The following is a 23,310-nucleotide window of genomic DNA, read 5'->3' as shown; positions in this document are numbered from 1 at the left end:
GTGCAGCATTAGGACCGTGATATATATATATATATCTTGCGCTGTCTTTTTTATTTTATAATCGTCGTTGGATAGCCGACCCGATTATGGGTTTACGACTACCGATATTTAACTCCGTAGTCTTGCAGTTTTGAACCCAATCCCGGAGTCAAGGCAACTCCGGTATCAAGAATTGGGAGAATTTGCTTTCGTGGAGGAATTTTTCAGTGAAGGGACCCGCATTTGCCTTACATGGAGACGAAAACCTCCCACGATTAGCATGACGGCAGAGGGACTCTTAACTCATGATCCGTCTACCACTAAGGAAACTTTTACGTCAGCAATCTGGTCGGTGCGAGCCTAGTGCGGAATTCGAATTGACCTGCCTATGTTGTGATTCGAACCCGGTCCACCTTATTGGAAGGCCAATGCTTTATCCCCTAAATCAGTGCTGTTTTTTTTTTTGTTGATAGAAATGATTAAGATTTCAACTTTATTTTTGAAAACACAAAATTCTTGATTTTAATTTGTATTTTTTTTTTCTGCACTTCAAATTTTATGTACTATAATTTGATTTTCATGTTTTATGTACAAAACATTTGTCTTTATTTGAATAATTTTGCATTTAAGCGACCCGATCAAATAACCATTTGAAATTTTTTAAATATATCTTATTTTCTAAATAGGAATTTCTCAGTAGACATGACAATATTATTGCCCTCTTTCCCATTTCATCGTCATGATAAAACAAAAAGGTTTTCGAATCACCTGAACTGCGCAATTTTAAAAAAATAAAAAATTTTAATTTACAAAAAAAAATAAATAAATTATATCATCAGCGTGAAGCCTCTTTAGCCCTGGGCAGATGTTCACTTTTCCCACCCTTGATAGATCTGAATATTAAAAGTAAATTTATAGATCAGTGGTACTACATTTGAAAGAAAACCAATCGATTATTTCTTTTCTAAGTTGAAAAAATAACGGTACGATGCCTGTAAATAATTTCAAATACGAATAGGTTAAATAATTTCAAATACGAACTCTTGTTTAACACGTTCAAAACCGGGTGTTCAGGCCTGAAAGCGGGACGGAAAAGAGAAAATACTGGTAGAAGAACTATTTCAATATTAGATAATATTCGGGAGGAGTTAATCTATTCTCAACAATAACAACTCACTGTAAGGAAATTTATCACAGCGAAGAAGCAATTCAATATAAAAATTGCATCCGTTAAAAACAATTGGTAGTTATGGATTTTTATTATTCCCGGAAAAAAACTAAAAAATGAAATTTATTTGTTACCAGGTTTTTACTCCAGTGCGCCGCCCGATGAGACAACCGGCGTGAATGTGTTAATAAAGATGTGAGCGATATCTGATCAACTTTTTCCGTTGAGATTTTTATTTTTTTGTTCCTCCCATTTATATTTGAATATATTTAAATCAAAATTCAGGAAAACGATGAAGGCTAAGTATAAGTTGCACATTGTTGGAAAATGGGGTTGCTAGAGGAGAGAAAGGTAGGCGTTATTTGATTGCGGTTGGGAGCGTTAAATGATGCCTGACTTAGAGAGGTGCATCCCGATATCGCTTTTTTGAACTCCGTTAGTTTCGTAATTGTGGCATATTCAGGGATGCCAACTTGCTCCGCTTTTTAAAATAGTATTCTCTAGTGGTAACGAAATCTAAGTTAATTTTAGTTTAGTATTTTTCACTTTAAGTAATTTTTTCACCACTAAATGTCAAAAATTATAAGTATCATATGAAATGCAACATCATTCTTCTGGATACTCTATTAAAAAGTGGGCGTAACTATCCTTCTCTAACGAATTTTACTGTATAATTCGCTACCACTATATTAAAACTATTCCTGAAAGCGGAGCAGTTGACCCCCCACCCTGAGATATACCTAAACAATGAATTAAATTTGAATCTCACACAGCTAAAGGTTGAGGAGAACTAGCCTTTCACTATCAGAGCGAAGAGATGAAGAACAAGAAATATACTATTCACTCCCTCTTACGCTCTTTGGATTTAGGTTGCTGTCGCTCTCGTGAATAACATAAATTTTAAATTATATTTTTTAACATTTGTTTTAAATTAATAGCTGGTATATAATTTTGTGTACTTCTTTATTTAAAATGTGAAAAAAATCTACTAGGATGAGTAAAAAGTAACGCCTACTTACTCATCGTATATTGAAAGTAAATATTGCGTCGCAGTTGCTACTTTTAACCTGGGTCAGCGGAATAGGTTGTAATGCGAGGTCGTTGTGCCAAATATTTTCACAAATTTTGTCAGGCCCACGCATACTTACAAACCTTCAGATTCTCACATTTATTTATTTATTATATTTTTTTAAAGAAGCACAGATGAAATTAGTAAGTGCAATATGTTTATTTGATTTTTTGATGGGAAATACCCGAAATACCCTTATTGTTATTGAAGCGTCTATTTGTCAATCACTTGTCTTGGTGCTCTAATTTCCGAATACATACAGGGCAGTTTCCTACAAAATCGAGAGATACAAATTAGCTATCATCCATTGAGGAAATTTGCGAACACAGTATTTTTCAAACTGTTAACACGTTATGAATATATAGTTGAAAGAATCATAAGCTAAACTTGATCTGAGAGCAAAATTAAAAAGAAAAAACATTCGCTATCTTAATGTAATAAGATATGAATTACTGTTCTCCGGCTATTGAATTTCTTTACCGCTATCTAATGCCTTGCCCTCGCGATTTCCCGAATTATTGTTGTGGTTAACGGATTGCAAAAGGTTGAAGATCATTATATTAAATTTAAAAATATGCTTAGTTGTTGATATTATACACTAATCATACTTAATTTCTAAACTGCCATCGTAAATTTCTTTTGCACTACGTCAAGTTTATATATATGGTTAAATTAATGATCATGGTTTATATATATGGTTAAATTAATGATCATGGTTTATATATATGGTTAATAGTTGTAGTTTAAATAAATGGTTAATAGTAACAGTTTTTACAGTCATAGTTTATATTTAGTCATAGTTTTTATAGTCATATTTTATATATTGTCATAGTTTATATATTAGGTTAAATTGATTAGGAATATACATAATGAAGACCATATATAAACTATGACTCTGATTTAAAGAGGAGACGCAAGCTCGTTCGGTATCCCCCAGCCGAGAGCCCTGCGAAGTCCCTACACCATATACCATAGTCATAGTTTATATGTATGGTTAAATTGATTAGGTATAATGGTGAGTAAGAACATTTTGAACCAATTTATTAAAATTAAATTGAAATGAGTCATAGTTTATTTCTAGTCATAGTTAATATATATTATTAAATTGATTAGGTATGATGGTGAGTTAGAACATTTTAAATCAAATTTATTAAAATACAAAATAAATTATAAATGTATCAATTTTGCTAACAATTGAAGTATGAAAGTATATTTTTCTTGGAATCTAGCAAAAACTGACAACTATGTTATGTACAACTTATACTTAATAGTTTAATTACCAACAAAACATTTCAGGGCGGCTTTTGATGTTCCTTTATTGTAATAAAGTAATGTGTAAGAGTAATTGTGGGTACTAATTCATGATTCTGTCAAATTAAGAATTTCATTCGACAAAAATGGAAAATTTTCCCTTCCAAAAATAATCGTGTTCGAAAAATCAATACAATCAATAAATAATCAATCCGTTCGTGGCTTCCTTGTGTTTCACGTTTTTACTTAAAGTGCAGCGAAAACTTGACCAAACCTAGACAAAGAGATTCAAAATAACAAGATGAGATCTATAGTTTGTCTAAGGTAAGAACTCCCCTAGCCATTCGTCTGGACCCGTATCGGTCACTATGGTAACGAGGTATAAGTATTTCAAGTAGGGGTGTGGTGTCACTGTTTAGGACAGGTTTTTGGATCGAATGGGTGAAAGAAAGGGAACCTTTTTCTTCGGTCTACTGTATTAGCCCTAGAGTGAAGAGAAGTTAAACATCCGTTATATGCTCTATTCTTGTTTCCATAGCAGCAGACGGCCTCAGACTGTGTGGCGGGGGGAGTTTATACCGTAGACAAACTATAGTGAGATTTGTTTATGGTGTCTTACTACACATGAAAATTAGTCAGATGAATATCCGGTTGCTAGTTTTCTTCCGTTTTGGATAACGAAAATCCGTATTTTTTTTTAAGATTAAAGAAAACAGCTACTACAGGCAAACTATTAGGCTTGAAACATTAATCTTTTTTATTAAAATGTGCACAAAGTTTTTTTCCTTTAAGAAAGTAATAAAATGTGTAAGTAAAAATGTAATAATCTGGTTTTATAATACATTTTTAGTTTATATTTAGAAGAAAGACTGTTGTTTATTTTTACTTTTTTGGGGAGCATAAAAATATTAGTGTTGAAATAAAGCTTATTATTTGCAAACCAGTAGCCGTGAGATTTGGTTTTGGGCATTTCATATAATTAAAATTAAAAAGTTCTGTAGTTGCTACTTCCAAAAAAGAGTCAGCCATATTGGATTTTACCATAATCAACAAACATTTCTACAACAAGTGAACTATTAAGTTTCAAAAACGTCTATCTTTTCATTAAAATGTGAGCAAAATTATGTTTTTTAAATGAATAATAAAAAGTTTTGGTATGTTACTTTTAAGGAAAGTATTACAGAAAAGCTCACAGATGTTAGCTCCTCACCATGTCAGAATATCTTTACTTTGTGAGTTCACTGCTTAGACATTAGTTTCAAATTACCTACCAAGAGCTTGAAGCATCCATGCCGCAGCTGCTTTTTAGGCGAAAGGTAGCGAAACGTGTTATTGAACAGATGCTCATAATGTTTTGGCTCTTCAGTGTATATGCCTCCACTACTGTCTGTAGATTTGAATATTGACGTGATACATCTGAGGTATACTGTTAAATCAAATATACTACTGACTTGCTACCTTGCTATGGCTCATAAATAGATTTGCGTTATACGTAGTCATGAATACCGACGTGCTACACCTTAGGTATACTGTAAAATTAAACATATTACAGACTTTCTGCCTTGCTGCAGCTAAATAGATTTTCTGTAGATGTTAGTATGCACTAGAGCCTCCGAATTAGACAGGCCGACTTATCATTTATTGTTGGAGCAAAGAGCTAACATAAGCACAGTGAATAAATATTTTCAAGTGGTAGTTTATTAATTGTAATTCTTGGTTTAATAAGTTTGATTTAGTAGATTTTAATCCACCACTATTTCTAAACAATGCGTAGGCTTATATAATTCACCACTTTATAGCACTTATGACATGCTTTACATTTTTAAAAGCAAGCAAATATTGTCAACTATTTGCAAAATTTACTTTGTAGTAATTTACCGTTTTTTAAATTATTTTAGTGTGTCCAGAGCAGTTTTAAAAGCAAGCAAATATTGTCAACTATTTGCAAAATTTACTTCGTAGTTATTTACCGTTTTTGAAATTATTTTAGTGTGTCCAGAGCAGTTAACATCTCTGTAATAACATAACTAATACTAACATAACGTTAACTTGCGAACTTGTTTGCTCCAATATTGCTTGATAAGTCAGCTCTGATAGTATAGTAGCCTTAGTATACACAACATAATTACTGACGTGCTACATCATAGATATACTGTTAAATCAGACATACTACTGACTTTCTGCCTTGCTATGGCTAATAAATAGATTTGCTTTATATGTAGTCATGCACTATATGAATACCGACGTGCTACATCATAGATATACTGTTGAATCAGACATACTACTGATTTTCTGTCTTACTACAGCTAAATAAATTTGCTGTACATATAACTTCTGACATTATAAGTAATGTACAATCAAACATACTATTGACTTTCTGCTTTTCTACAGCTGTTAAATAGATTTGCTGTGAAGATAGGTATGTATAATATTAATATTACATCAAAGGTACACTGTTAAATCAAACAAACTACTGACTTTCAGCCTTGCTACAGCTAAATAGAGTTGCTGTAGTATGCACGATATAACTTCTGACGAGCTACATCATAGGTATGACGTACAATCAAACATACTATTGACTTTCTGCCTTGCTACATCTGTTTAAAATATATTTGCTATAGATGTAGGTATGCATGATATGAATGTTGACGTGCTACATCAGAGGTTCCAGCAATTTCAAATTTCGTCCCGCTCCATACTTCCTGCTCCAAAGTCATCGTGACAACTTTATCACGCCCCTTGAAGACCTCGATAATCCAGTACGATGTCTGGCATAACTTCATGCGACTCTGTACATCTTATGTCGTTGACATTATGACATTAGACAACTATGCAAGACAAGATTCTCTTCTTCCAGTGAGTACGCATGCGCGTTTTATTTGAAGGGAAAGTCCCTTTGCTCTGAAGCAGGGTAGGTATATAACTAAGTGGTATTAAAAGCGGCATTTTTCTGTTCCGTTCCATGACGTCTATGAAACAGCATTAGCACTATTAAAGTTCAAAATCTCACATAAGTATAAAAATTGTACTAAAACGCCAAATGCATGTACTAGATTTAATTTTTTTAAACCCTTGAAACAACTGTTCTTATTTAACAAGTATGGTTTATTAAAGTCTCATGATTTAAATTATGGAATATTGCTTTAGAAAATATCTCTTCTGGTTTCAGTGTTTTCTTTCGGAGAAACATATGCCCTACTTTTTGCGGCTAGAAGTATTCAGGGCGTTGGTTCAGCGTGCATATGTATAGCAGGTAAATATTTTACAATTATTAAAAGCTTTTGTAAGTCAGATAAGTTCGAGAATTTTTTTAGTACAAAGTATAGGAAAATGGCTTCAAGTATTTTTCATGAATTTCGTAAGTGGTGAAAAACCTCAAGGATTTCATAGAAAGACTTCTTTCAATCTTTAGTCATTACAATAAGTAAATAAATAAAATAAATGAAATAAATAAATTAAATAAATATATATGTTTATATATAAATTAAATAAAATAAATAAGTACATAAATAAAATAAGTAAATAAATAAAATAAACAAAACGATTAAGATTTCCTCTTAAGAGATGGTGAAACATTCCCTTTTACCATAGATATAATTTTCTTCGTCTTATTTACTGGGATTAGATGATTCAGGATAAGGATTAGATGATTAAGAAATAAAATAAATAAATAAAATGAATAAAATAAATAAAATAAATAAAGCAAATAAAATAAATTAAATAAATTAAATAAAACTATTACGATTTCCTCTTTAGAGATGGTGAAACATTCCCTTTTACCATGGATAAAATTTTCTTCGTCTTATTTACCGGAATTAGATGGTTCAGGATGAGGATTAGATGATTAATAAATAAAATAAGTAAATAAATAAATATATAAATAAATAAAATAAATAAAACTATTGCGATTTCCTCTTTAGAGATGGTGAAACATTCCCTTTTACCATAGATACAATTTTCTTCGTCTTATTTACTGGGATTAGATGGTTCAGGATGAGGATTAGATGATTAAGAAATAAAATAAATAAATAAATAAAATGAATAAAATAAATAAAATAAAACTAATACGATTTCGTCTTAAGAGATCGTGAAACATTCACTTTTACCATAGATATTCTTTCGTCTTCGTCTTATTTATTGGGATTAGATGGTTCAGGATGAGGATTAGATGTTTAAGAAATAAAATAAACAAATAAAATGAATAAAATAAGTAAAATAAATAAAATACGATTTCCTCCTAAGAGATGGCGAAACATTCCCTTTTACCACAGATATAATTTTCTTCGTCTTATTTACTGGGATTAGATGGTTCAGGATGAGGATTAGATGTTTAAGAAATAAAATAAATAAATAAAATGAATAAAATAAATAAATAAAATAAATAAAACTATTACGATTTCCTCTTTAGAGATAAAATAAAATAAATAAAACAATTATGATTTCCTCTTAAGAGATGGTGAAACATTCGCTTTTACCATAGATATAATTTTCCTCATCTTATTTACTGGGGTTAGATGGTTGAGGATGAGGATTAGATGGTTAAGGAATAAAGTAAATAAATAAAATAAATAAATAAAATAAATATATAAATAAATAAAATAAGTAAAACTATTACAATTTTCTCTTTAGAGAAGGTGAAATATTTTCTTTTACCATAAATATTATTTTTCTCGTTTTATTTATTGGTGTATGATGGTTAAGGATGGGATTGTGATGATTAGATAATGATTAGATCATAATAAAAATCCAGATATAAAGGTTTATTTTCGAACATTTAGAGGAACAAGCAACTTAGTACTTTAGCGATTTCAACTTATATTTCTTGTAGTGGAATTCGAAATTCAGTATTAGAATCTTAATTGCCTGGCGAGATTGATTCCATTGGAGAAAAGTTCATTCTCTTTACAAGCTTCGTCAGCTTTCCCTACTTTTCCCTACAGCGTTTAATAAACATCAAACAAAGAATAATTTTCCCACAATTTTTTTTATGAAGACACTACTTAACTACTACGTAAATTGTTAAAAATAATTATTAACATTATGAATAATTATTTTAAACATTATTCATAATAATTTTTAACATTATTGATGATAATGCTTAATAATTACTTAAAAAAATTATTAGAAACTTTTTTACATGGAATTATCCATGTGTTAACGGAGTTAATAATTGAGTGCGATATTTTTACGATTCGTTTAAAAAATTCGCGAAACAAAGTGAAATACGCATACGTGAATTTAACTTCAAGGCGTTTCAATTTATGATTAATCTGCTGCCTGTATTATAGTTTGCCAGATAGTGCCAACCCCCAATGTAGGTAATGGTTTACATTATGTCTATGGAAGCCAGTCTTCTTACCCTATATAAAGGGTGTTTAGAAAGTCCTCGACCCATTTTGATGTTTAATGACTCAATAAATAATAAAGATAGATTAAAATTAATAACATAAATGGTTAGATAGACTCAAAAAGTTTCATGGCCCTTGTCAATGAACTTCCACGTGTGCCCCCTTTGTCGCACGGGGAATATCAAGTCGATAGTCAATTTCACGCCAGGTAGCGGCAAATGGTCATTCAAAGAACTACGAACCCCAATGATGTGGTGCACCATCTTGTTGCAAAAAGACATGTGGCTGAAGCTCTTCTAGTTGTGGAAATGCGAAGGTATCATCGAATACGAAGGTATATGTGGGTATCATCGTTCGTAGTTCTTTGAATGAAGGGATTTTATAAACGCCCTGTATATTCCTTGAGGGAAAATTTGATCATGGGATTAAAGTTTTTTTTGCGTACCGTGCTTGTCATTACAAAATGCGTCGTTATTTAAATTTTAGCGAATGTCACCAGGAAAATAAAATTGAACGTGTAATTCACGTAAATTTGAAATAATTAAAAGTCGTTTAAAAAATGCAATTTCTCCAAAATTCCATTCCATTTATCTGATTTTAGGTATGGCCACGATAGCAGACAGGTACCCAGAGGACGAAGAACGAAGTAAAGTGATGGGAATCGCAATGGGTGGAATGGCAGCAGGAGTATTAGGTTTTTATTTCATTTTCAATATCAAACAATGTAGTGTAATCATGTAATGCAATGTAGCTCAATAATAAGAAATATACAATGTATATCTATATTTCAGTGGGTTATCCATTTGGCAGCATTGGGTATGATCTTTTTGATAAACGTGTCCCTCTTCTAGTTGTTTCTTTTCTTCTTCTTTTAAATTCGGGTAAGTCCATTTCATATATGACAACTTGTGACATCATTATGACTTGCCCAATATGATGCAATATTGATTTTTTTTTTAAAATATGTATTTGTACTGTGTGATTCTACACAACGCTTACAAACATGAAGGGATGGTTTGGTACATCATAAGGATTAAGAATTGCATAGCAATCCGTGACTGGTCATACGCCGCTTGGGGTGCTTCCCAATTACTGACCCCCTCTTTATGTTCATTTATTTACCTAAATTATGTTATTCATTATAGTTTCCAGCAATTATTTGTAGTTGAACAGCCGACCCAATTTTATGGGTTTACGACTACTAATGTTCAACTCCGTAGCCTTGTAATTTTGAACCCAATCCAAAAGATAAGGAAACTCCTGGGAGAAAGTATTGGGAGAAAGTTTGCATATGGGGAGGACTTTTTGATGGAGCTAACCCGAATTTGCGTTACATGGAGAGGGAGATCACGAGAACTTCCCCCGGTTAGCCTGACGGCAAGGGGACTCTAACCCATGATCCGTCTGCCACTGAGGATTTTTTACGTCAGCACAGTGGTCGGTGCAAGCCGGATGCAGAATTCGTATCGATTGGGATTCGAACCCGGTTAGCCTCATTGGAAGGCGAACGCTCTTTCCCCTGATCCAGTACTTATTGTCGGCTCTTCCAGTACTTATTGTCTAAAACTGAGTAACAATATGCTCAGAAATAGCTGTTTTACAGTATTTTGCTGATTTGGCTACAACATTTGGCTAGATAGTCACCAAATTAATAAAATGCGATAAAACAGCTAAACCTGAGTTTAATGGAATGCAATTTTCTACAATGATTATAAAAAAAATAATATTAACTCAAAAATCAGATAATTTTGAAGAATTTAAATGCTAACTCTAAAGCTCTGGAGCAACAAGTTCATATTTGAAAAATGACTATAGCACATACGATGTAATTTTCGGTCATAGTATGAAATTCTTCCGTGTCATATCACCCACTCTGTCGTGTTTGTAACCGTTGTGAAAATTCATCTTGCATTGATGAAATTTTTGTGTATTATCTTGATAAGTATTAGTTTCGAAAAAGAACAACAAAAAACCCATGTAATAATACTTTAGTAGTAATCTAGAAAAAGTCCTTATCATCTAAGTTAAATATGTTTACAAATTTATGAAATTTTTTTCAGTTCTTCTATTTGTTGTGCTGCATCCACGGGTTGAGCCTGATGTAAGTTAAGAATTCATTTCCCCCCTCCAAATAGTTATTCTAGTTAGATCATATGAACTACTTCAATTTCATGTTTGATGTTTTAATCCTTTGCGGTAATATTAAGTTTATACTTTCGTCATACCAGTCAGAATCAGTTTTTGTAGAAGAGAAAAGACGAGAATGAACAAGGGAAATAAAAATTACTTTTTTTAAGAGGGAAAAACACTGTTACACTTCGGCATAATTCGTCAAATATTTTTTTGAATTTTATGTGTTTCCAAATCCTATCGACTTAAGAGAACGGTATCGTTCAATATACATTGAGGTGACAAAAGGCATGGGATATGCAATATGCTAATATACAAAAGCAGTAGCATCGCAAAAAAATGAATAGATCGGTAGGGCGTTGGCGGGACCTGTGTTGAAGCAAATCATCTAAGAATGTTCCTGATTCCAGATCCGTTCCAGATCCTAAGAATGTTCCTGATGACAGCAAGATGAGAATCGAACGATGAGATTTCGAACGGGGAATGGTAGTTAGAGCTAGACGAATGGATCATTCCATTTCAGAAATTGTGAAGGACTTCAACATTCCTAGATCTACAATGGACAAGAGTATGCCGAGAAAATCTAATTCTAAAGTGCCTTTACTGCACGTCCAATACATCTCCTGGGTCAACGCCTCCTATAAATAAAAGCTTCCACACGATTTTTCTACAGGTACTTCGATCAGACCACTATGAAGGTAAATCAATTCGTGAAAGAACCATTTAATACAAAATCTATTAAAAATTAGAAAATGGTTGCAAATATATGTCTAAAAATTTGTTTGATTTATGAATATGATTAGTTTGTCTCATTTACTTGTCAACCACTACTGATTCAATTCTCAATTATGTACTATACATTTATCGCAATTACTTTTAAATAAGAATTTGGGATCATGATCACAACTGGATCACTTTTTAAAAGATATGCGCAGACTACTAATTAAAAACTCTTGTGGAGGCTTTCTCGTGTAGGAGGTGATAACTGGGCTTGTGACTGTATTGTCTGAACCCTAGATGACTGATAAACTGTAGTTTGGTCAGATGCGTCATAATTTAAGCTGGTCAGCATGCATTTCAAGTTATATATAAACATGACGGATATATTAGCTATAATCAGAAGTGGGATAGCTTCCCACTTCTGATTATAGCTAATCACTTTTCTTTGAATTATTCGGTGTTTTTTATTGTCCAGTTAGAGCAGGAGTGAGTTAATTCTTGTAAATGCGTGTTTAAATATAGAGTTTCTTAAGATATATGTTTGGATCTTACTTAACACGTTCACGCCGGGGTGACCCACCGGTGGTCACGCTAGATTGTCTCATCTTGGCAGTGCACCGGAGTAAAAACTGGTAACAATAAATTTCATTTTTTAGCTGTTTTCCGGGAATAATAAAAATCCATAACTATCAATTGTTTTTAACGGATGCAGTTTTTATATTGAATTGTTTCTTCACCGTGATAAATTACCTTACAGTGAATTGTTATTGTTGAGAATAGATTAACTCCTCCCGAATATTATCTAATATTGAAANCTTGTGCGCCACCTAGGAACAAAACCTAGAACCCGACACTCGAAATTTTTGCTCTGTTACAATCGTACTCTGTTACAATTGACCCCACTCTCCCCTACTTACTCTAAAGCTCTGGAGCAACAAGTTCGTATTTGGAAAGTGACTATAGCACATACGATGTTGCATGTTTAAGGTCATAGCTTGTAATTCTTCCGTGCCATATCACCCACTCTATCGTGTTTGTAACCGTTGTGAAAACTCACCTTGCATTGATGAAATTTTTGTGTATTATCTTGATAAGTATTAGTTTCGAAAAAGAACAACAAAACCCCCATGTAATAATGCTTTAGTAGTAATCTAGAAAAAGTCCTTATCATCTAAATTAAATATGTTTACAAATTTATAAAATTTTTTTTCAGTTCTTCTTTTTGTTGTGCTGCATCCACGGATTGAGCCTGATGTAAGTTAAGAATTCATTTCCCCCCTCCCTCCAAATAGTTATTCTAGTTAGATCATATGAACTACTTCAATTTCATGTTTACTATTTTAACCCTTTGCGGTAATATTAAGTTTATACTTTCGTCATACCAGTCAGAATCAGTTTTTGTAGAAAGGAAAAGACGAGGATGAACAATGGAAACTGAGATGCCAACTTGAAATATTATTTTCTAGTGGTAGCGAAATTTAAGTTATTTTTAGTTTAGTATTTTTCATTTTGAGTAATTTTTTCACCACTAAATATCAAAAATTTTCAAGTATCATATGAAAATGCTACGTTAAGGAATGGATATACTGGTTACTCTTTTAAAAAGTAAGCGTAACTATCCTTCTTTAGCGAATTTTACTATATAATTCGCTACCACTTTATTAAAACTATTGCACAAAGCGGAGCAGTTGGCATGCCTGGGGAAATTATTCCCGTAAGAATGTTCCTGATTGCAATTATGACAGCAAGATGAGAATTGAACGATGATGAAGCTTTGGAGTGATAGTTAGAGTTAGACGCATGAATCATTCCTTTTCGGAAATTGTGAAGGACTTCAGCATTCCTAGATCTACAATGGACAAGAGTATACCGAGAATACCTAATTTCAGGCATAACCTCCCACCATGGTCAACGTAGGGGCTGGCCTCCTGCTCGTAATGACTGCGACAGCCGATGCCTGCGTAGAATCGTTAGTATTAACAGACAATTAACAGTGCATGAAAATACCTCAAGCATCAACGCAGAACGTGTCCATTAGATTTGGCTGTAATTGAATATACGGCCTAAGACAGACTCGAGTGCCTTTACTGCACGTCCAATACATCTCCTTGGTCAACGCCTCCTATAACTGAAAGCTTCCACACGGTTTTCTTATAGGTAATCCGATCAGACCACTATGAAGGTAAACCAGTTTACAAAAGAGCCACTTAATACAAAATCTATTAAAAATTAGAAAATGGTAGCAAATATACGTCTAAAAATTTGTTTAATTTATGAATATGATTGGTTTGACTTATTTACTTGTCAACCACTACAGATTACACACCAATTATGTATTATACATTTATCACAATTACTTTTAAATAAGAAGTTGGATCACGCGCACAACTGGATCGCTTTTTAAATAATCTGCGCAGACTACTTATTAAAAACCCGTGTGGAGGCTCTCTGATGTAGGACATGATGCCAGGGCTCGTGAATGTATTGGCTGAACCCTAGACGACTGAAAAACTGTAGTTTGGTCAGATGCGTCAGGATTTAAGCTGGTCAGCATGCATTTCAAGTTTTATATAAACATGACGGATATATTAGCTATAATCAGAAGTGGGATAACTTCCCACTTCTGATTAAAGCTAATCACTTTTTTTGAATTATTCGGTGTTTTTTCTTGTCCAGTTAGAGCAGGAGTGAGTTAATTCTTGTAAATACGGGTTTAAATATAGAGTTTCTTAAGATATATGTTTGGATCTTACTGAATGGTGAACTTTGCATCTAGTTATGACAAAATATCAAGGTGGTTTTATTTAATGGCGCACACGCTATCATCCTATTTTTTTTTATTAATCGTTTCAGGTAAAAACAGATGCCTGATCACAATTTACAGTAAATTGAATTTCTAATGAAGAAGCAAAGACATCGATTTTTATTTTCTTGTCTGAGTAGTCAGTAGCTTATTGCTGTAATTTTTGCTTTTGGAGCATTTAACCATTTTAAATTGGCTATGCTTAGTAATTATAATATTTTGTTCCAGGTGTTCAAGTAAAAAGATTTTGACTAGTGCTTAAAAAAGTGGAGTTAACGATTATAAACAAAAATTAATAATGCAAGAGCACAAAGCTATAAAATAATGTGAACTCTGGAATTTTATAATATTTGGAAAAGCATAGAAAAGTATTGATATAAAATGCGGATAACATTTTTCATGTTTCTCCTAGATTTAAAATTTGTTCATAAGACAACTGAAAAAATAAAATCAAAATGATTTCTTTCAATATTTTATTGAACTATGACACAAATTATCCGCTAAAATAATTAAGGTAGGATGGTAGATGGGTTAAAGTAGTTTCCGCAACAAATATTTACAAAAGTAAATTGTAATAATTATCTAATTTAAAAATAGAAAACTTTAGCAATTTTAAAATTCCGTTGACTTTAATAAGCTTTTGTATAAGCTTTTTACAAGGTGTATAAGCAAGGTGTATAAGCTTTTTACAAGGTATATAAGCTTTTAAATAAATTTATTGCATTGCATTTAATCTGCTTTCAATCAAAAATGTTGTAAGAATTTTAATTAATTTTAATTCTTAAAGTAACCTCTGCAACCTGTGTTGATTCTAAACAACACAATTAAAGCAATTTTTAATGAACTGAAATTGCTAATGTAAATAATAGTTTTTTAGAAAAAAAAACTTTATGATTTCTTTCCATTGAAACAGTTTGTTCAATCATGTTTTTTTTATTTACCAGAATTGTCATAAAATATATTTTTTTGCTAATTGGGTTATTTAATTGTAGAGGCTGTTAGTAGGATCAAATATACTGCGTTTGGTATCAGATCCGTACATTCTTTTTGCTTCTGGTGAGTATTATGCATTTAAGCACAGATTTTCATTTATGACGATTTTTCAAGAAATGGCTTTTAAATTAACTACCCTTATTTGCTTAATTTTGCTTAGCATGAATCAGTTTTAACATGACTAGTTTTGAAAAAATTGTTTGGGAAAAACTGCTGGGTATACAGATTACTCTGTATATAAAGTAAGGTAAGGTTAGATAACAAGTAAAGATGAAATATAATTGGGAGACGAGAAGATATGATAAAAAAAAGCACTTTTAATAATCAATAGCAGACAACGAGAATATATTTGCGCTGGAAAATAATTGTCTTTGTTATTGATTATTGGAGTGTTTTTTACAATATATTCTCGTCTCTCAATTATATATATGCATATATATATATAATTGAGAGACGAGTATATATATATATATATAATTGAGAGACGAGTATATATATATACTCGTCTAACAATAAATACAGGGTCTTTATAATTAAAGTTCCACTTTGAAATGGCTATAAAAATAAAACTACCCGACCAAATGTCATCAAACTTGATAAATGTCTATAAGAGGTCATGGGATTTTAGTTCCCACAAAAAAAAAAAAAAANAAAAAAAAAGTTCAAAAATTCACCACTAGCGGAGAATGGCGCTGTATGCAATAGTGTTAAACAAGTATGAAATATGCAAATTTGTTTTACACGTCATGTGACTTTGCAGTTATAAAAGTGAGGCGCCTTGTCTGAGCTGTCAGTGTTCTGAGTCGACAATGTCTGTTACCATGCAAGACCGTGCTTTGCTCGTGAAATGTTCGTGAAATGTCGCATTCATAGTTACATTTCACGAGCTCAAATGGCGGATGCCACATTGAGCATGCTTTGTAGCAACCATAAAAGTGCTTGCAACTGATGTTTCCTCTGTTATTTTGTTTAACCTTATTGCATGCAGCGCCATTCACCGCTGGTGGTAAATTTTTGAACTTTTTATTTATTTATTTATTTATTTATTTTCAACACGTACAAATGAGGTTTTAACCCGTGATATCCGACAAAAAAGTTCTCCAAAGGGGCTAATCATTAGTACCCTCCTCTGAGTAAGTGGTAAAAAATTTCAAGTTGGGTTTTGAGGGGTAAAGCGTTTTCATCATCGGTGCTTTATAAACAGTATCTTAGGGGTGTGGGTGACCGTGATTTACCCTTAAGTCTCTGCCGTAATAAAATGACGAGTTTTAGCAAATAATTTGTTGTTTTTATAGCCGCTGTGATTTTATAACTGTTATTCATTACGGTTAGGTTAAGTTTTAGCTGTCTTAATCTGGGACCTTAATCCAAACCATGAAACTTTTGCAAAATGCCAGTAGTAAAAAAAGGCAATAAAAATGAAAAGCATTTATCATCAAAATTTTAATTATGTAAAAATTTACTCCTGCTCTCTGTTTTCTTGGCCAATTAAATATGCAAAAATCGGGAATGATAAACTTATTTTAATCTAAATCTCGCCGAATTGGTAAGTTTAACATTTTAAATATTTAAACTATTTGCTAATTCTGAAGCCCAGACGTTTTTTTAAAGCGAAGAAAGTGCAGATAACTGGAAATAATCTTAGCTTCGAGTTTACGGTAACTAAACTGTGTTCTTCCCTAGCTTAAGAGGTTTAAAATACCTATGGTCATAAAGATTTTCGGATCTTTCTCCATATGATTTCTTTTTATAGGGTTATATCAAGGATATTAAAAAAAGATAAAAAAAATTCATACGATAAATGCCATTGCGAAACTAAACAATATGTGAAATGAACTTATTCATAAATGATTTTCTCATAATAAAAAAGTTCCACAGCTTTAAAAAAAATTAAAAAAGAACTAAAATGCAATTTAATAGGTAAATAAAAACCTTGCAATGTCTTTCTTTAATTTCCTGTTTTATTTTCAGTAACATGTGTAATTCTTTTGGAAAAAAAATCTATTTTAAATCTGTTTCATTTGTACTAATAACCTTTTTACATTAGGAGCAATTTGTGTATCCACCTTTAGTATTGCTGTTTTAGAACCTTGTTTACCCATATGGTTAATGGAATCAATGTCCCCTCCCAGGTGGCAATTAGGCAAGTTAATTTTCTTATAACTGGATACCTGCAAGCGACGTCATCAGTGGTAAATCATGCATCCGTTTATGCACGATTCAGAGCACAATCAGTTTCGGCATACGCGTGTGACGTCTCTCACAAGTATTCAATTAAATATTATCCAAAAATTTGTTCAGTGTAATAATAAATGAAACCTAATAGCACAATATTTACCAGCCAAAAACCACGTGATTAAACCCAAACATGTGATGTGAATCACTCGGTTGGGCCTGATCACGCATTCTTCTTTTCGAGTTGGAAGTACGCAGTTAATGTTACGAATATAAATAATTTCGAAATATTTTATAACCGTCGTTGAACAGCCGAACCAATTCTTGGGTTTACGACTACTAATGTTCAACTCCGTAGCCTTGTAATTTCGAACCCTATCAAGAAGACAAGGGAACTCCTGGATTGGGAGAAATTTGCTTTTGTGGAGGACTTTCTGGTGGAACTAATCCGCATTTGCGTTACATGGAGAGGAAGACCACGAGAACCTCCCACGTTTAGCGAGACGGCAAGGGAACTCTTAAAGCCATATCAAACGTGCAGAAATTCACCCAACACAGCACACAACGCAACAGCAAGATAAACTTTTCATCCAACATTCAGTCGGAAAAAGTTGTTCTAGGGTTGCCAAAGTTCATGAAAATGTTTATCGTAAACGCGCCGATACCTTCCTTCTATCCCGGCAATTTAGCGCCCATACAATCGATCTATTATACAGTCGAAAAAACTATTTCCTAACTATAACTTAAAATATATTTCCTAACTATATTTCAAATAAGAGGAATCAATAATAAAAATTCCGTAAATGATATAACTTCCACAGAAAAACCATACTATTAAAGCATATTAAAAACAATCACTGTTTACAGAAAATTTTAGTGATAACACATTATTTAATATAAAATTTATAACAGNATTTCAAAATATAATTAGCATAATATTATATGATTATACAAAAATTGGTTCCGCGTGATAATAAATCAAACCTAATAGCTCAATATTAACCCGCCAAGCACAACCGCGTGGCTAAGCCCAAACATGTGATATAAATCACATCGCTGAAGAAAACTTCGATGAATATCAAGCCTGTTTTCACGTAGATTCTCAACCATGCCATCAGCCGAGGGATGCAGCGGGATTTTTCGATCTTCTGTACTAGTTTTAGAATCCCTTTATTGTTAACACTCAGTTTCCCATCCATATAATACACTAGAGAATATTTTTTGCCAGTTACATGAGATTTTTAAATGGAATTGATATTTTAGCGTTGCTGAATTCAACTTTGCAGTCGCTTTCTCTCTACAAGTTGCAGTTTATAAGCAATTTAATAATATATTCCTAACCAGAATTTCTTAAATTTACATGAGTGAATACTGATTATTCTGACTTTTCTGCTACGTAGGGAGCAGTAGAGCGAAAAAACATTTTAGTTTATGATGGTATATGTTAAGGGCATAATTTTTTTAGCCCTGAGTTATGTTTTCGCATAAGCAAACAAGCATATACGTATGCATATAAACACATATGTTTCTTTTATAATCTTGTACATTAAAAAAAAAAATAAATAAAAAAATAAGTAAATAAATAAACAAGTAAACCAAATTAAAAATATTTAAAAAAGTAAACGAGCTAATTTCAGCTTTGAAATCCCATCACTCGAATTAACCGTAGGTTGAAGTACTTGTCCATACTTGTCATCAACGTAGGATGACGTACTTGTATTAATGTAACAAAAAATTTTTGCCCTAGAAAACTAAACTGAATGAAACTGAAAAATATTTAAAGGACTCATTCCATTTTTAGGTACGGTCTTCATTCCCGATAGTCTTGGATACCTAATAGGAACACATTTATTTGGTTCAATAGCCTATAAATTCGGAAGGTAAGATTTTTGCATAAATTTTCTTTCCAGAATACATTGTTAAATTTAAATGTAAGTACTTGTAAATAAAACAAAAATATCTTACAGATGGCAAACGACTATGATATCTTTTCTTATAATTGGAATATAAATGCTGCTATTATATATTATATAAAAACTATAATACTGCTATTACATTTCAAAATATAATTAGCATAATATTATATGATTATACAAAAATTGGTTCCGCGTGATAATAAATCAAACCTTATAGCTCAATATTATTTATATAGTATAATAAATACTATATAAATAGTTATAAATGAAACAAAAATATGTTACGGATGGCTGAATACTATAATATTTTTACTTATTATTAGAATTTTCACCTTATACTACTGTAATAATATATAATACCTATAATACTACCATAAATTTTACTATAATATATTATATAAGTATTATAATATTGTAAAAACTATATAAATACTTAAAGAGAAATATAACAGAAATATTTTACAGAGTTCTGACTATTATGATCTCATTACTTATTATCGGAATTCACACCTTACACTAATATAATATAATATATAATTATAATACTACTATATTATAAAATAACTATAATACAACTGTTATATAAGTACTGCTATAAATACTACATAAATGAAAATATTTTACTAATGGCTGACAACAATGATATCTTTACTTATTATTGGAATTTGCCTCTTATACTTCTATAATATAGTATATAATACTATTAACTACTAATAACACGTTAAGCACCGCGTCAGCCATCAGTGGCTGACACGGGACTTTCCATTTAGACCGCGTCAACCACCGGTGGCTGACACTGAAATTACATTTAGGCCGCGTCAGCCACCGGTGGCTGATATTGAAATTACATTTAGGCAGCGTCAGCCACCGGTGGCTGACACTAAAATTAGATTTAGGCCACGTCAGCTACCGGTGGCTGACATTGAAATTACATTTAGGCCATGTCAGCCCCCGGTGGCTGACACTGAAATTACAGTTAGGTCGCGTCAACCATCGGTGACTGACACTGAATTTACATTTAGACCGCGTCAACCACCGGTGGCTGACACTGACCTTTCACATAGGTCGCGAAAAACAGCTGGCTGACAGCGTATAACATTGACTCTCATGGTATGGAGCTATAAAATTGACTCTTTTATGGAATTGCAGAAAATTTATTCAATTATTGTGATTCTTTGTTTAATAAATTCGATTAAGTAGATTTTTATCCACCACTATTTTTAAACAATTCGTAGTCTTATAAAATTCGCCCCTTACAGAGATGCCAACTGCTCTGGACACGCCAAAAATAATTAAAACAACGGTAAATAACTACAAAGTAAATTTTTCAAATATTTGACTAGTTTTGCTTGTTTTCTAAAAGACACAGCATGACATAAGACCATAAGTACTATAAAGTGGTGAATTATATAGGCCTACGAATTATTTAGAAATAGTGGTGGATAAAAATCTACTAAATTGAATTTATTAAACCAAGAATCAGAATTGATAAACTACCACTTTAAAATATATATTTGCTGTCCGGAGCAAGTTGGCATCTCTGCCCTTAATTAAAGTTTGGCCAGACGGACAAACCATGTAAAATTAGCGTGGTGTTCAACGTGTTATAATACTGCTGAAATATATTATATAATAACTATAATACTAATATTATATAAATAATAAATAAATACTTATAAAGGAAACAAAAATGTTTTACAGATGGCTGACAACTATGATATCTTTACTTATTATTGGAATTTGCACCTTATCCGTGAGTGACATTTTATCAAATATTGGCTTGTGTTGAACCCAAATACGTGTGTTCTAGATTAGAGTGGCGATTTTTAAAAATTTATAGCCCCCAAAACAGTTACTTTTATGGGAAAAAAAAAACACTTTCTTGCAGTCGATTAATGTGACAAGATTCAAATATTTTTTCAAACTAAAAATCTCTTCACAGATGGCGCTATAAGTAGCAAACCCGTATATCAAAGAAAAATTATTCAAAATCAAATCATAAGTTTTCTAAATGAATCAATTTTTAAAGGAATGAATCTTCAGAAACAGATTTTCAATGAATAAATTCTTAAGATATCAAACAATTGAGATATCACAATCATTCGTAGTAATCTAAGATTTTTTTTTACTGATTAAAACGAATACGGGAAAAATATAGAAGAAAATATCAGTGCCATCTGTCGGAAACATTTATTTCTAAAATCAAGGTTTCTGGAAGAAGAAATTTATGTCTTTTCACGTGAATTTAATGCAAGAAAATTGGTTTGAGCCCTAACACTTTACCCGTTATAAATTTTTGAAAACCGCTGGTCTAATTTAGTGGCTAAGTTAGGGTAATCATTGTGTTTACTCTAATTTATGGGTCTTTTCTTTGTATCAATTTTTTTCTTCATTATTCTGTAATTAATGATGGTATGTGTTAACAGATTTTGTATTTCATTTCTTTTTGTTAAATACAGAAGTTGGGCAGAAGTTTAGAGTTAGAATAGAAAAACTTCTATTATACCTGTAAAATAAATTTCTCTCTTTTTTAAATTTTTTTTTTTAAATTTTAAAATTTTTTTTAAGGCACTGCAATTGTCGTCAGTGTGCAGCTTCAGAAACGTTTTTCTGCACTCTCAAAACGACAATTTTAGAACAAAAAAATATAGAAAATATCAGCTCATTTAAAGAGTAATGTTCAAATAAAACATTCTGAATTGAAAAATTCGTAAAAACAGTAGTACTTCTTCTTAAATCTTATTAAAAATGAAAGTGCTTTAAAAAAAAATTCAAATAGTTTTTGAATGATTAAATTCTAAGCATTCCTTTCGGATTTTTTTCCCGATTAAATTCATTATTATAATTTCAAAAGGATGATAAGATTCTTACTTTTTCGGAAGATAATATAGCCTTCTACCTCATAAAAAACCTTTTCATTATAATTTTTGTTAGAAGACTCGATATTGATATTATGTTAATTGTAAACAAATGTTTAACTTGTCGACCTAACGTTTAACTTATTGATACAACGTGACCTTATGTTAATCCCATGTCTATTGGAGAGAGAAAACAACTCATTTTATTTCCACCTATACGTTTACACGTTTTGAAAATAAAATAAAATAAAAGTTGCAATCGCCTTATTGCGATCACTGGTCACCTATTGGTCAAGCGCTTTTTCTTTCTGGATTGACTCCGTTAAACGCATTTCAAATCATGGGTTGCAAAAACTGTCTCAATTGATGTTTGTCGTCGGATTGATTTTCATATCCTGCCTACGTACGTGTTTCATGACGTCACAAAATACTTTTTCCTTCCTCAGCATTCATATTTATAATATTAAATTTACCGTCAAGACAGTAATTATACGTTAATAATTAAAAGAATATAAAAATACTAGTGGGCTGCGCCCCCTGCTCGCTGACGCTCGCCAACCCCGGAAAATTGCTACGCAATCTTATATGGTTTGCTTCGCAAACCAAGCTCGCTTCGCTCGCTACTAACTTAGATACATTGCAAATTCACAAAATTCTAAGAATTCAAAACAATAATTTAAATCCATATAACAACTTCTTTTTTTAAAAAAAAATTACATCTTTTTAGTAAATACTAAGTCATTAAAATAAATTTGAATTCAAATAAATGACATGTAATTCGTTAAACCTATTAGAAATGTGCTATAGTATAAAATCTTAAGATAAAATTTCTAAAACTGATATCTCTTTAAAAAGGTTAAAATTTTGGCTATAATTAAGTCTATTAAAAATTGAAATAAG

The 23,310-nt window shown here is 31.8% G+C and overlaps 1 protein-coding gene across 1 annotated transcript in view; it reads left to right on the top strand.

The window, feature by feature from the left end:
- LOC107446645 (synaptic vesicular amine transporter-like) overlaps positions 1-23,310 on the top strand; it is a 46,773-nt gene that overhangs the window by 18,396 nt on the left and 5,067 nt on the right. The window contains exons 4-11 of the mRNA XM_071187019.1: positions 6,637-6,720; positions 9,417-9,509; positions 9,607-9,696; positions 12,879-12,919; positions 15,461-15,524; positions 17,509-17,604; positions 19,438-19,516; positions 21,254-21,305. Of these exons, the coding sequence (XP_071043120.1) occupies positions 6,637-6,720; positions 9,417-9,509; positions 9,607-9,696; positions 12,879-12,919; positions 15,461-15,524; positions 17,509-17,604; positions 19,438-19,516; positions 21,254-21,305 (599 nt within the window). The remainder of the gene's footprint in view (positions 1-6,636; positions 6,721-9,416; positions 9,510-9,606; positions 9,697-12,878; positions 12,920-15,460; positions 15,525-17,508; positions 17,605-19,437; positions 19,517-21,253; positions 21,306-23,310) is intronic.

The sequence above is a fragment of the Parasteatoda tepidariorum genome, chromosome 10 (assembly GCF_043381705.1).
Source record: "Parasteatoda tepidariorum isolate YZ-2023 chromosome 10, CAS_Ptep_4.0, whole genome shotgun sequence".
Classification (NCBI taxonomy): Eukaryota; Metazoa; Arthropoda; class Arachnida; order Araneae; family Theridiidae; genus Parasteatoda; species Parasteatoda tepidariorum.
The sequence above is the reverse complement of the archived record's forward strand: the minus strand, read 5'-3'. Positions and strand labels throughout refer to the sequence as shown.